The sequence below is a fragment of the Nicotiana tabacum genome, chromosome 17, assembly GCF_000715075.1.
Source record: "Nicotiana tabacum cultivar K326 chromosome 17, ASM71507v2, whole genome shotgun sequence".
Taxonomy (NCBI): Eukaryota; Viridiplantae; Streptophyta; class Magnoliopsida; order Solanales; family Solanaceae; genus Nicotiana; species Nicotiana tabacum.
This window is the reverse complement of record NC_134096.1, coordinates 121,476,108-121,489,697: the sequence shown is the minus strand read 5'-3', so window position 1 is coordinate 121,489,697 and position 13,590 is coordinate 121,476,108. Positions and strand designations below refer to the sequence as shown.

The window sequence follows — 13,590 nt, the reverse complement described above, 5'->3', positions numbered from 1 at the left end:
GAGAAGGTGTCATGATAGTATAGTCCTTCCCTTTGTGTGTACCCTTTTGCCACCAAGCGAGCTTTGTACTTGTCTATCTCCACATTGGCCTTGTACTTAATTTTATATGCCTACTTTGAGCCTATTGCCCTCTTGCTAGCAGGTAGTGGAACTAACTCCCAGGTTTTGTTCCCTTCTAATGCATCAATCTCCTGCTGCATTGCTTGAATCTAATTGTGATCTTTAAAAGCCTCCTTGAATGATCTAGGTTCGGTTGGCACAAAGAAAGAACCCAAGTAGGCTTAGTAGGTGGGAGTGAGATGAGTGTAGGTCACATATTGGGATATAGGATAGGAGCAATGTGCCTTTGGCTTGACAGTAGTGATGTAGTCACTAAGCCAAATTAGAGGCCTGATTGTTCTGCTTGGTCTCCTTTGTGTGTGTGCTTGAACAGAATCATGTTGCTCATGGTGTTTATATGCTTTTGTTGTCAACTCAACTGGATGTGTCTCAGCTTGGTCAAATACTGCAGTTGTAGGGGCTTCATGTGTCTGTGGTTGATCCACTACATCTTCTATGTCAGGTGCTGCATCAGAGAGATTAGGTGAATCAATGGTTGAACTTTCCACTCGTGGCATTTCTTCTCCTGGTTCAGGTATTAGTTCTGCACTTGTAGGATGTTGAGCATGAGAATCTCCTGCATGTGTCTGGCTTATACCTGTATTTATTGTCTCTTTAAACAGAAAAATGTCACATAGTTCCTCTTGAGTTTCAAATTTAAAAGAAAATATTGATTCCTTGAACTGAACATCCATGCTAACAAAAAATTGATGATCTTCAAAATCATACAAATTGTAACCTTTCTGTGTTTCTCAATATCCCACAAATACAGTCTTCCTAGCTCTCGATGTGAATTTGTCACCTCTAGGCAATCTGCTCGCATAGCAAAGACATCCAAACACTTTTAGATGAGATAGTTGAGGTAGCTTACCATGCAGCAACTCAAATGGTGTTTTCCCTTGCAGCACTGTTGATGGAAATCTGTTGATCAAGTACACAACAGTTCTAACACAATCTTCCCAAAATTTTATAGGCATTGAGCTTTGAAAGATTAATGCTCGTGCCACTTCTAGTATCTGTCTATGCTTTCTCTCCACAACTCCATTTTACTGTAGAGTATATGGACAAATGCTTTGATGAATCACACCATAGGAGGCTAGGAGTTTATTACATTTTGTGTTAAAAAACTCACTACCATTGTCAGATCTAAGAATTTTGATATTCTTATCAAACTGATTCTTTATTAGAGCAAAGAAGTTCTTCAGTACTACAAATACTTCACATTTAGATTGAATTAGATATATCCAAGTACACATACTGTAATCATCCACTATGGTAACAAAGTAGTGCATTTTATCATACGTAGGTTTTCTGTATGGACTCCATACATCTAGGTGCATCAACTGAAAAAGACTACTTGATCTACTGTTGCTAGTAGGAAACTTTATTCTGCTCTGTTTTGCCAAGGGACAAATTTCACAACATTCTAATAGTTCAACATCTACTTTATTCTTGACATCTGCAATGTGTTGCATTTCTCCAATAGAAGGACGCCCTAGTCTCCAATGCCATAGCTTTTCACCATTGTCCTCCTTATGAACTGTTGCTCCTACTGCGGGTTTTATTGCTTCTTGTAGTATATATAATCCTTCCTTTTCCTTATCAATCCCCATAACCTTCCCATTGAAGAGTCCCTGGAACACACAAAAATCAGGGAAAAACAAAACCACACAAGAAAGTTGTTTGGTTATCTTGGACACTGAAAGAAGATTAAACTTGAAATATGGGACATGCAGAACATTCTCAAGCTTATAGCTTCCTAAAATCAATGCATCTCTTATACTTATGATCTCTGCTCTATCACCAGTAAGTACTTGAACTCTACTGGTGTTTTGATCTCTCAATGTTCTAAAAGTAGTCAGTAACTCCTTATATGGTGTGATATGATATGATGCCCCTATATCTATTATCCATTCACAAGCAAAATTATTGGATAATAGTGAGGTCATACCTGCCATGTTACCTGTTATGTTATCTGCACTGTCACTTGATGTTGGCTTATTCATCATATTTAGAATCTGCTTGTATTGTTGTTCAGTGAAGAAATGACCTTGTCCCTCTGATGAATTCACATTTTCTCCTGCTACTGTAGAATTAGCAAAAGGTCTGAATCCACTAAATTGTGTGCTCTTCTTCTTGCTCTTAAAATCCTATGGGTAGCCAACAATTTTATAACAATTTTCCTTCAAGTGTCCTTTGTATCCACAATGCTCACAAATTACACCAGGCTTCTTAGGCTTAAAACCTTTGTGTGTTCTTTCTACTAACATTGTTAGTGGATCCTTGTTCATTTCTACCACACCTAGGGATCTTTAGCTTTCCTCCTGAGATACTGTTGCATAAGCTTCATTTACTGACACTATAGGTCTCCTTGCTAGCATATTACTTCTTAGATTACTGTAGGACTCATTAAGTCCCATAAGGAACTGCAACAACCTTTGTGATCTTAAATGCGCAACATAAGGTAAAGACTCCTCACAATCACAAGAAGGCAGGGGAGCTAAAACATCTAATTCATCCAAAAAATCATTCATCTTAGAATAATATGAAGTGACAGAATCAGTACCTTGTCTTAAAGTAGCAATTTCAGTCCACAAATGAAATATCCTAGTCAAATTTGATCTATCAATTCGCTCCTCAAACTCACTCCATACCTTCTTAGCATTAGACGCATACACAATACTGGCCATCAATTCAGTCATGACTGTGCTTCCTATCCATGACAGAATAATAGCGTTACACTTCTCCCACTGTTATGCTAATTCTCCTCTATACATGCTTTTGACACAAGTTCCATCCACAAAACCTAATTTGCCTTTGCCTCGAAGAGCCAATTTTATTGCTCTACTCCACAACGCGTAATTATCTGGCCATGTGAGTTTGAGCGGAATTAGGACTAGTCCAGGCGCATCTCCAGCTTGAAGATACAACAGATGATTGTGGTCAAGTGAAGTAACCTCATTTCCTGCTATTTTTACAGAAATTTGAGCTTCATGTTCTTCTGCGACTCACAAAATTACACAGATATGTGCTTCGTGTCCCTCTGCGAATCTCGAAATTACGAGCATGAATCGTCGTCAAGCAACCCGCTCTGATACCATGTGAAATTAAGCCATGCAGATGAGAATCGAACCTAATTTCTTAGGGAAGAAGGAAGAAGAGAAAGGGAAATTCTGTTATTCATCTTCTAAGAAATGAGCCGATGCTCAGCTATATACAAGTGTTTAGTGTCTCACTTCTCACACGTGCACCTCACGTGTTCCTAACTGATTTGTAACTAATTTTTTAACAGCTCACTAATTGTGCTTAACAGCTAATTGCTCTTAATAGCTTCACTCCAACTACTCTGTTGCTTCTTCCATTAAATCCACAAACAACGCACCTCTTTCTTCTTTTTTCACTTCTATTCTTGATCTTAGTTGCATTATCACGTCAAGTTTCTTCTTTTCTTAGTGATTCAAAAATACCAGACAGACAAAATGAGTTTTTTCAAGATGAAATAGTTTTTAGACTTTTCCAGGATTGGAAAAAGAAGCATGGAAAACTTTATAAGCATGAAAAAGAAGAAGAGAAGAGGTTGCAGATTTTTATAAGTAATGTGAAGTATATAATGCAGAAGAATTCAAAGAGAAAATCAGATTCAGACCATTTGGTTGGGTTGACCAACTTTGCTGATATGAGTAATGAGAAGTTCAGGGAAGTTCATAGTTCTAAGATTAAGATACCCTTTTAACAAGGAAAAGACCATTTAGATGAGAAATGTGGAGAGAAAACCTTCAATGACTTCTTGCCATGCTCCTCCTGCTTTGGATTGGAGGAAACATGGGATTGTCACTCATGTTAAAAATCAAGGAAATTGTGGTAAGCTTTCTTTTCTTTTTCCATTTTTATTCAATTGTTACAAGCCTACACGGTATTTCATCCCTGATTAAAAGAAAATCAACACTCACTATTATTATTATTATTATTATTGTATTTGTAATTATTGTTGTCGTTATTGTTATTATTAAAGTTCCCTTGAGCTCATTTGGATTTTTCATACATAATTTCATTTAGTTATGATAGCCTATGTGGTTCCCGTTTAAGAAATTAAAGAAAGAATAAAATCAAATGGGAGTAGTTAAATCTGCAACTTTTGCAATCAGTACGGGGACTTTCTTGGTCTAGTAAGTCTCAAATAACATGCTGATATCACCAAAACTTGAGTCACTGAACTTCACCCACTGTAACAATAAAGTCACATTTTGTAAAATGTATCTGATATCTGCATAACATTGTCAGGGTCTTGTTGGGCATTTTCGGCATGTGGATCAATGGAGGGAATAAATGCAATAGTCACTGGTGAACTTGTTAACCTTTCTGAACAACAACTTGTCAGTTGTGATTCATCCAATTCTGGTTGTGATGGTGGACTTATGGACTCTGCTTTTGATTGAGTGATCAACAATGATGGCATTGATTCAGCTTCTGATTATCCTATACTGCCTCTCAAGGCACCTACAATATCACCAAGGCATACAATGTTTCTATTTCCTCTTAATCTGAATCCATTTCTTACACAAACAATATATTTTAGTTATAATAAAGAAAGTCCTTAACATTTTTCTTTAACAAGAGAAGACTAACAATTGATGGATACCAAGATGTTGCACAAGAGGAAAGTGTGTTGTTGCTCAACAACCTGTTTGTTGGGGGTTTTAAGCTTATTTTAGCTTAAAACATGGTAAATCAGAAATGGAGGGAAAAATAAAAATTTAATTTTTCTTCCCTGACAAAGGGACATTGTCCCATATTGGAGGAGGAAAAGACTTTTGATGGGTATATATATAATTGCTTTTCTTCTAGCTCTTAAAGAGTTAATAAGAAGGCAAGTCTCGCGCTGTCGTCGTCGCTCGGCTTTGGATTCGGATTTGGTCAATTGATTGATTAATTTTTTGGACCAAATTTATTCATTAATATTAAATATTAATGTAATATTATTTAATTCAAATTATCCATTTTTGTAATAGAAAATTAATTTTCCTCCACGTTTTAAATTCCCGTTTTATTTTGTGTAAATAGCCATTTATGTTATGGCCGTTTTACGTAAAAAGTCATGACAGGCCTTCTGAAGAGTTGTATCTCTTCCTTTAAACCCAACCTGTTGGCTATAAATAGAAGACCATTCCCTCAGATTTTTCTTACGAAATTTCTGAATTCTCCTCTTCCTTTCTGCATTGTTTTAATTACAACAAAGCAATAGTAAGTGTGATTTGCTGCCGCCATTTGTGTACGTTGAAACACTGGGGTTTGAAGTACCGCTACACCAGTGTGTAATCTGTTCTATCCCGAGAGAAAATAATCCACAACCTCAGGTACTAGGAGGGGATTAAGTTCCTTAAGGAAACACTGTGAATTCAGTGGGCTCAGATTAATTTCTATTTCTTCTACATTTCTGTTTATACGTTCTGTTCTTCTCCAGAATTATTTTACAAATACAGAATATTAACAAGCTTAAGGAACTTATCTATTTTCTGTATTTGTGTTATACTCACTATTCTGGAGACTAAAATCTTCGTGGTTTTCTACTCCCGTTTTGGAGATTAAAGCCTTAGTGGTTTTCTACTCCATTTGTTTACTTTAACGTATATTCTGTTTTGGTTTACTATCTGTTATTCGGAGATTAAAATTCTAGGAATTTTCTACTCCGTTGGAGATTAAAATCTACGTGATTTTCTACATCAGTTTTATTCGGTTTGAAGATATAAAAACTTCGCCGTTTATTAAACATTTATTTGTGTCATTCCTTTACATAATATTAACACTGTTAGTGTTGGCATAGATGGATCTAGCTTGGATTTTCAACTATATAAAGGGTAAACTCTTATCTATTTATCTTTGTTAGTACTGTCCTTTTCCCTTTCAGAAATCATGACATGGATGTTGTAATGCCAGGGAATTTATGATGGAGATTGTTCTAGTAATCCTGATGACATAGACCATGCAGTAGTAATAGTAGGATATGGTTCTGAAGGAGATGATGATTATTGGATTATCAAGAACTCATGGGGTACATCTTGGGGAATGGAGGGGTATGCCTATATAAGAAGGAACACTTATTTGCCATATGGAGTTTGTGCCATTAACTCAATGGCTTCTTATCCAACAAAAGAATCGTCTTCTTCGCCATCTCCTTATCCGACTACAGCCCTTCCACCATCTTCGCCATTTCCAAGTGAATGTGGAGACTACTATTACTGTCCAGCAGGTCAAATATGTTGCTGTGAATTGGAGTTTTTTGGGTTCTGCTTCATTCAGAGATGCTGTCCTTCCGAAAGTGGTGTTTGCGATGATAAATCAGAATATTGCTGCCCAAGTGACTATCCTATTTGTGATGTTAATCAAGGCCTGTGCCTCAAGGTAAGACTTCTACTGTAGCACTTGAAAATTCCCAAGCTGGCATATGTGATCACTTGGGATGAGAATTAACCAATCCCTACTTGATCATTAATTTACCTGAATAATATTTTCTGAATAATTGAATGACAGCTACTAATTGGTTTCATGTATTGTTCTCCTTTTTGAAGAAGTATGGAGACTATGTTGGAGTTGCAGCAAAGAAGAGAAGAACGGCAATGTACAAATCGTCGTGGAGGAGTAAAGCAATAAGGGAGATGGATCAGCCTCCGCAGTAGAAAAGAAATCAATTTATTGAAATGCTGAAAGAAACATCTACTGTTTATAATTATACCAAAGAAGAGTCGTAGATTGTCAAATGGCTCCTGACGGCCAGGATTTATAGACGCTTTCTTGTTTCTAATTAAAACCACAAGAACAACTCCTTTCATGAATCTAAATGTTGATTTTCTTGAATGGAGAGGACTGAAAAGTGAATCTGTGACACCCTTGTTAATGGCTAGTAATAATCAAAGATCTTATCTTCAAAGTAGAAGTCCTACCCAATTCAAAAATATAATTATGTATATGGATGATATTTGAGTGTCATCTCATCTTTCTTGGTTTGTGAAATATCGAGATATTGCAAGAGCAATTTTTCATTCTAATTCCTCCCGAAGCAATATGCCCCTTCCAAAATTATATCATATAATTTAACGACAGTATTTCACTCTAAAAATTAATCTGTCATTAATTTTCCTATACTAGAATAGGACATTTAGGGTTTTCGGAACATGTTGAGTAATATTTTAAGTGACAAAGTTGTGATTCTCCTCGAGCGTGGCAATATCTAAACTCCCCTAAGCTAGTATCTCAATAGATGAGGTATTATACCCAAACTATTATACATAGATTACCAAAGGAATTTTTGTACATTATTTTTCTTTTGAATTGTATATATTTTTCTACAATCTTTATTAGACAACAAGATCCCGATAAAGACACTAAAAGTGGCCATTGGGATGATAAATGTTATAATAACTTAGTAATTTCTTTCAGCGCACTGCAGGAAACTGATTCCTGTTCCATCGGAGAGTTTGGTCCATTTCTTTTATTCCCTTAGTACCACTAGTACTCCATGGTAGCTTGAATTTGGACATTCTTCTCTTCCTTGCAGCAACTCCAATTTTGTCTCCAATAGTCCTATAAAAGGGTAACAAATGTGAGAATCTTATTAACAACATATCTTATTACATTGGGAGAAAGAGGAAATAGAAGGGGTGTGAAAATCCGACTCACACATATCTTGCGTGTGGAAGACCCCACAAAATATCACTAGACTAAAGTTCATTAAGTATTACGTTTTGAACTCATAGTTTTAGTTGTGTAATGGGTTTAATGGTAAAAATATAAGAATTGAAACCTTTTAAGTTGAAATCCTAGATCTGCCGCTGTCTCTATGCGAAGAAGCTATTGAAGATTAAAAAGAATGGTGGTAACAAGGAGAAACTGAAGATTAAGTCATACCTTGTGGCATGTGCCTTGTAAAACATCACAAAATGGAAAGTCAGTTGGGCAGCACAAATTTGATCCCTCACAGCAAACACCATTTTCAAGAGGACAGCAACCATGAACTAAACACATGCCATAGAAATCTACACCACAGCAGCATGTTTGATGTTCTGGACAGTAATACAAGCCGTCTTCACATTCATTTGATTTTGGAGAAGGCGGTGGAGGAGATGGTTGCGCAGCTGAGATAAAGAAAAGGGCGAAACCAAGAAGAAGTAAAAGGTGGGCCTTTTGTGTATTCCCCATTTTTGAGTACAATTTGTCCTAAAATTTTATCCGTTGATACATACATATAAACGTACTGGATATTTATTTCAACAAGATTGTGATGGACGTTGTTATCGTTACTCCCAAAACATTTCTCGTCCAACCCTTATTTACCAATTATCAACAAGTCGATCGGATATTAGCCAGCCAAAAGTGCTCTATCCGTCTCAAAAAAGGACTGGGGTTTTCTGAGTAGAGCATCTCGTTTCTATGTAAACTAATAATTTAGGTCATTAGTTGGCAACATCCACAAATTTTTAGAAGTCAAATTAATACATTGCAATGCTACTTGTTTATTATCTCTCAGTTTGATGTGACATCCTGATATCATTTTCACACTTTCCAACTGTTATTTTAAGCATACATTTAACAAACTAAAGTACAATTGTTTTTGTGGTTTTTGGTTAAGAAATGTTCCTTTCAACGCATTGCAGCAACATGATTTCTCTTCCATTTCAGAGTTTGGTCCCTCTCCTCTGTTGCTTCAGTGTTAGCTCTCCATGGTAACTTGTGTTTGGCCATTCTTCTCTTCCTTGCTGCCACTCCAATATTGTCGCGGTAATCCTGCAAAAAGGCAAATATAAATCAAACGAATAAGAATATGTTCGACTTTCTTAAGAGTTGTTTAAGTGGTCTTTCCTTCACTTGTATCCCCTGTATTTTTTTGGTAATCAAAATTTTGGTCCTTCTGCTATCACATTGAATATGTACAAACTTCTACATAGCGCTTTACCCCTTCTAATGAACTCAGACTAGCTCAGGTAGTAGGTTTCAGATACCAATATCTAAAGCAAAATAAAAATTACTTAGGCCTTGTACTACAAATAAAATAGTATCTAGTGGATGAGGACAGATCTAATCAATTTGCTCGGTCTTAGCTATGGTACTGTAAGTGCCCCATTAAAAACATTCATTCGCTGTTTTTGCATTGAATTAGAAGGAACTTAAATGATACTGATATGCTTGGAGAGACTGTCAATATAGCAGCATCTTATGGAATTTCATTCTACCTTGTGTAATGACTCAACATTTGGTATGGATTAAAGAGAATCTCAAGAGTGACCTAGCCTATGAATTCTCTGGCATTAAATTCCCTTGGCATCATATATTTCTCTCATTTATGTGGTTCCTTCAGAACTTAGAAACCATTTGAAAACCAAAAGTTGGATTTTTCCCTTAAGAAAGTGCTATAAGAGAGGTCATACCTTGAGGCAGAGGCCTTCATAAACATCACAAATAGGATAGTCAGCTGGGCAACAAAATTCTGATCCATGACAGCAAACACCATTCTCATAAGGACAGCATCCCTGAATGAAGCATATGCCAAAGAAGTACAACTCACAGCAGCATGTTTGATCTTCTGGACAGTAATAAAATTCTCCACATTCACTTGGTTTTGGAGAAGGCGGTGGAGGGGGCGGAGGGGATGGCGGAGGAGGTGGTGGAACGGCTGGAGACGGATAAGGAGATGGCGCTGAAGATGCTTCTTTCGTTGGATATGAAGCCAACGAATTAATGGCACAAACCCCATATGGCAAATAAGTGTTCCTTCTTATATATGCATACCCTTCCATTCCCCACGATGTACCCCATGAATTCTTGATAATCCAATAATCATCATCTCCTTCAGAACCATATCCTACTATTACTACTGCATGGGATAAGTCATCTGGATTGCTAGAGCATTCTCCATCGTAGATTCCCTGCATTGACCCCAGAACAGAATAGAAAGAAAAATCACATCATTTTGGATTACTGAGATGTGTGAAAATGGAGTAATAGAAAATAGTTACCCCTCTATATAGTTGAAAATCAAGGCTGCTTCCGTCGATGCCTACACTAACAGGTTGTTGCCCAACAGCACAAAGAAGGGCATTCTCGTCCTCTGGAACATCTTGGTATCCATCAATTATTACAACCTTATGGTTCACCTGTTGAGGAAAATATTTAAACATTGATCAAGTTTTTCAAGAAGGAAAATATTTGGAAACTGGATAGAAGACTTGATATGAAATTGATCATCACATGCCTTATCGTAATTGCAACGGCCTTGAGAAGCAGTATATGGATAATCAGCTTCTGAATTAATGCCACTATTGTTCATCACCCATTCAAAAGCAGGGTCCATAAGTCCACCATCACAGCCAGTATTGTATGAATTATCACAATTGATAAGTTCTTGTTCAGAAAGGCTAATAAGTTCACCAGTGGCTATTGCATTTATTCCCTCCATTGCTCCGCACGCCGAGAATGCCCAGCATGCTCCTGCAAAAGGTACGCAGAGAATTAAATAGATTACGCTAATGATGTACATAATTGCATATGCCATCTTATTGATCCCTTGTGGCGAAGCCAGGAATACATACGAGGGGATTCAAAAAATTATTAGAATGTCACACCTAGGATTATCTAAAGCAATTTTTGTAACTTCTTTGACACAACACTAGAATATTTCCTCATGTCAAGGGAAGTCAATAGTTTATATATAACAAAAACAAGTCATTTATCCGCTATTTGTGCAATATAATTTTCTGATAAAGGGGATTCAATTGAACCCCCTTGCCAACATCTAGCTGCACCCCCTCTGTTATTGTAGTAATATTGCAAAGAAGGACAATGTCCCATAGAGTTTTGGACCTTTTGGTACTATTGACTTGTGATTTGAGCCAACAAAAACTCCTATGAAGACTGTAGGTTAGACAAATTTGCAGATTTAACTCACTAAGTTCCTTTTGTCTGGATTTCATATTGCCTATTAGCTGCCTAGCAGTAAAACATGTACGTAGTGTAAACCAGCCCATCTTTGGTGTGGTTACCAACAATTTTGTATACCCAATAATATACATGTATAAAATGCAATGGAATATAGCTATATACAGTATCTAGCTATATGCGGCCCTTCCCTGGACTCTGCGTAAATGCGGATGCACGGGGCTGTTCTTTTTACAATATCTAGCTATATATAGATACACATCTGCAGAGCAGTGTAGAAATAGTGGTTTTGTGTCGATTACAGTCATGCTTAAAGCTTAGAGAAGTATTCACTATCTTTGTCTGCCTTTTTGTGTTAAAGAAGCAGAGCGACAATTTTATAGATTCAATAACACATCTTTCAGATATCACCTAGTAATCAATGTTTCTTCTATGAACATCATGAAATCGAAAATGACAGAATGAATGCACCCTCATGGGCTATAAAACAAATTTGTTCAACCTAACTGCCATTGGTTTCTGTCAATAGCCTATTCAAATCCTTCTACTCACTATTTTTCTCTCTAACCAAAAATCTACTAGAAACATGTATCCTTTTTTATTTTTTTCTGTCAGATACTTTTTGCTGTAAATTTCACGACCTCATCTAACCATTAAGCAAAGGGAGTTACGAAAACTACAAAAACACTAAAAAGAGAAATAAGGGGATTTTCTCCAATCTGACTATCCAAACATTTTGCATCACTATAGCCCATAAGTAAGGTTATCACATTGTTGAATCAAAAAATGGCAAGAAAACATAAGTAAGGTTACCACATTGATCTTGATTCTTGACCTCAGTGACAGCCCCATGTTTTCTCCAATCCTTTGATGGAGGAACATCACAAGAAGCTGTTGAAGGCTTTCTCTCCACACTCCTCATTTGAATAGTCTTTCTCTTGTTAAAGGGTATCTTAATGTTTGAAGTATGAACTTGCCTAAATTCCTCATTGCTCATATCAGCAAACTTGGTCAGACCAACAAAATGGTCTGAGTCTGACTTCTTCTTTGAATTCTTTTCCACTATATACTTCACATTCCTTTTAAACTTGTCCAACCTCATTTCTTCCTCTTTCTCATTCTTGTAAACTTTCCCATGCCTCTGTTTCCATTCTTGGAAAAGTTGGAATACTCTTTCTTCTGAAAGAAACTCAGTTGGTCTGTCTAGTATTGGAAAATCAGTAGTAAAAGCAGAAACTTGAGAATATAACGCAGCTAAGATCAAGAAAAGTGGGAGAAGAAGGAAGTGTCGATAGGGAATCTGTATGCTTCCCATTTTTCAGTAACACTAACCAGTTAAAGAATTTGTGATAATATATCCCTACTCTCAATGATTTATAACATTAGAAAAAAATGACCTTTAAGGTTCCCTATAACTTAACTCGGGAAACACATGAAAAACTGCGACTAACTTTTTAACTGTGGTTTAAAATGACGAATGATGGAATTGTTTAAGCAGGATGAGGACTGGTAGAGTGGTAGGTGGGGGTATGTAAAACACATTTTCTGGTAGGTATTATAAATGCATTCTAATTATGTACGGGTGGGAAAACTGACACTTGTTTTTTTAACTCCGTGGGCCAGATCATGCTGGAAATACCGTGGCAAATTAACTATTAGTAAAGAAATATAATTTCTCAAAACAAAGTCTTTTGGTGTATTGGAACAAGTAGTATATGCAACTGTAGATTAAGACAGGAAAATTGACTTTTATATATTATATATACTTACATAAATGTGCACGCATGTTGGTAATGTTATAAGTAGTATTTTTTTTCTTCGAAAATGACTGTAAGACATTTCTCCAGAAAAGTTGTGAGGGTAGTTTTGTATTGTAAACTAAAAATTCTCTTGGACCCATATCTTGAAAGGACAAGTAATCTTTAACCTTAGATAACAGAATGAAAATTAGTTATTAAAATTGAATGTCTGTGCATATTAAAAAATGGGCAAATTTTAATGGCTGAACCATAATTATAATAAACAACAACATAATAGTGGAAGCCATAAGGTTGTGATGCTATATAGATTTGGGATTTAAGTTACATGCATTGGTAGTGTAAATATTTTTTATATTATCACTAAATTTTAATATATAATAGCAAATTATTTATTATTTTCATTAAATTACCAATTATAATTTTTATAATTATCTAATAAATGATATTTTTATAAAGACTTTTTACACTGTTATTACATGAAACTTAAAACTCATAACTCTGCCCCATCCATACCCACACAAGTTAACAAGACCGTAGCATGGTGAATTAGCGACTGTCGGTTTTCCTATTTTCTTCTCTTTTGGGGTGAATGATTACTCACGTCTGAGTCTCCTCATTGATTAACTTTACTTTCCTTTTCTTTTTAGTGGGGGCAGGGAGTTTTTTGATTGACCTTCGACATAGCTAAAGACGTGTTTGCGCATCCCCCACATTCATTCTCCACCACACAACAAAAATGAATATAAATAAATATACATGAACGAAGAAAGTCAGAATCTGACTAACAATACTGATCTGACTACTA

General features: G+C 36.2%; 2 protein-coding genes and 1 pseudogene across 2 annotated transcripts; 1 reads left to right on the top strand and 2 right to left on the bottom strand.

Annotated features, from left to right (window-relative positions):
- Nucleotides 1-281: 281 nt before the first annotated feature.
- Nucleotides 282-2,801, bottom strand: LOC107815453 (uncharacterized). Its single transcript, XM_075235851.1, has 6 exons — nt 2,433-2,801; nt 2,051-2,249; nt 1,211-2,002; nt 971-1,054; nt 829-912; nt 282-697 (listed from the first exon to the last, which is right to left on the bottom strand). Exons 1-6 carry the CDS (start codon nt 2,799-2,801, stop codon nt 282-284), a joined length of 1,944 nt encoding a protein of 647 aa, XP_075091952.1.
- On the top strand, nt 2,800-7,677 carry LOC107815460 (low-temperature-induced cysteine proteinase-like; annotated as a pseudogene).
- A 1,056-nt stretch (nt 7,678-8,733) lies between these two features.
- Nucleotides 8,734-12,340, bottom strand: LOC107815488 (low-temperature-induced cysteine proteinase-like). The gene is made up of 5 exons (NM_001325952.1): nt 11,839-12,340; nt 10,343-10,578; nt 10,107-10,244; nt 9,519-10,016; nt 8,734-8,877 (listed from the first exon to the last, which is right to left on the bottom strand). The coding sequence occupies exons 1-5, from the start codon at nt 12,338-12,340 to the stop codon at nt 8,734-8,736; spliced, it is 1,518 nt and encodes a 505-aa protein (NP_001312881.1).
- Between the last annotated feature and the right edge of the window lie 1,250 nt (nt 12,341-13,590).

What these genes read in the sequence shown, in the direction of transcription:
- LOC107815453 (XM_075235851.1), bottom strand. Translation starts at nt 2,801, where the DNA reads ATGACTGAATTGATGGCCAGTATTGTGTATGCGTCTAATGCTAAGAAG. An exon ending in TAAATGAAGCTTATGCAACA is followed by an intron (nt 2,250 to 2,432) that starts GTATCTCAGGAG and finishes GGCTACCCATAG; the next exon opens with GATTTTAAGAGCAAGAAGAA. An exon ending in ACACAGAAAGGTTACAATTT is followed by an intron (nt 698 to 828) that starts GTATGATTTTGA and finishes CAATAAATACAG; the next exon opens with GTATAAGCCAGACACATGCA.
- LOC107815488 (NM_001325952.1), bottom strand. Translation starts at nt 12,340, where the DNA reads ATGGGAAGCATACAGATTCCCTATCGACACTTCCTTCTTCTCCCACTT. An exon ending in CAAGAATCAAGATCAATGTG is followed by an intron (nt 10,579 to 11,838) that starts GTAACCTTACTT and finishes TACCTTTTGCAG; the next exon opens with GAGCATGCTGGGCATTCTCG. An exon ending in GCCGTTGCAATTACGATAAG is followed by an intron (nt 10,245 to 10,342) that starts GCATGTGATGAT and finishes TTTCCTCAACAG; the next exon opens with GTGAACCATAAGGTTGTAAT.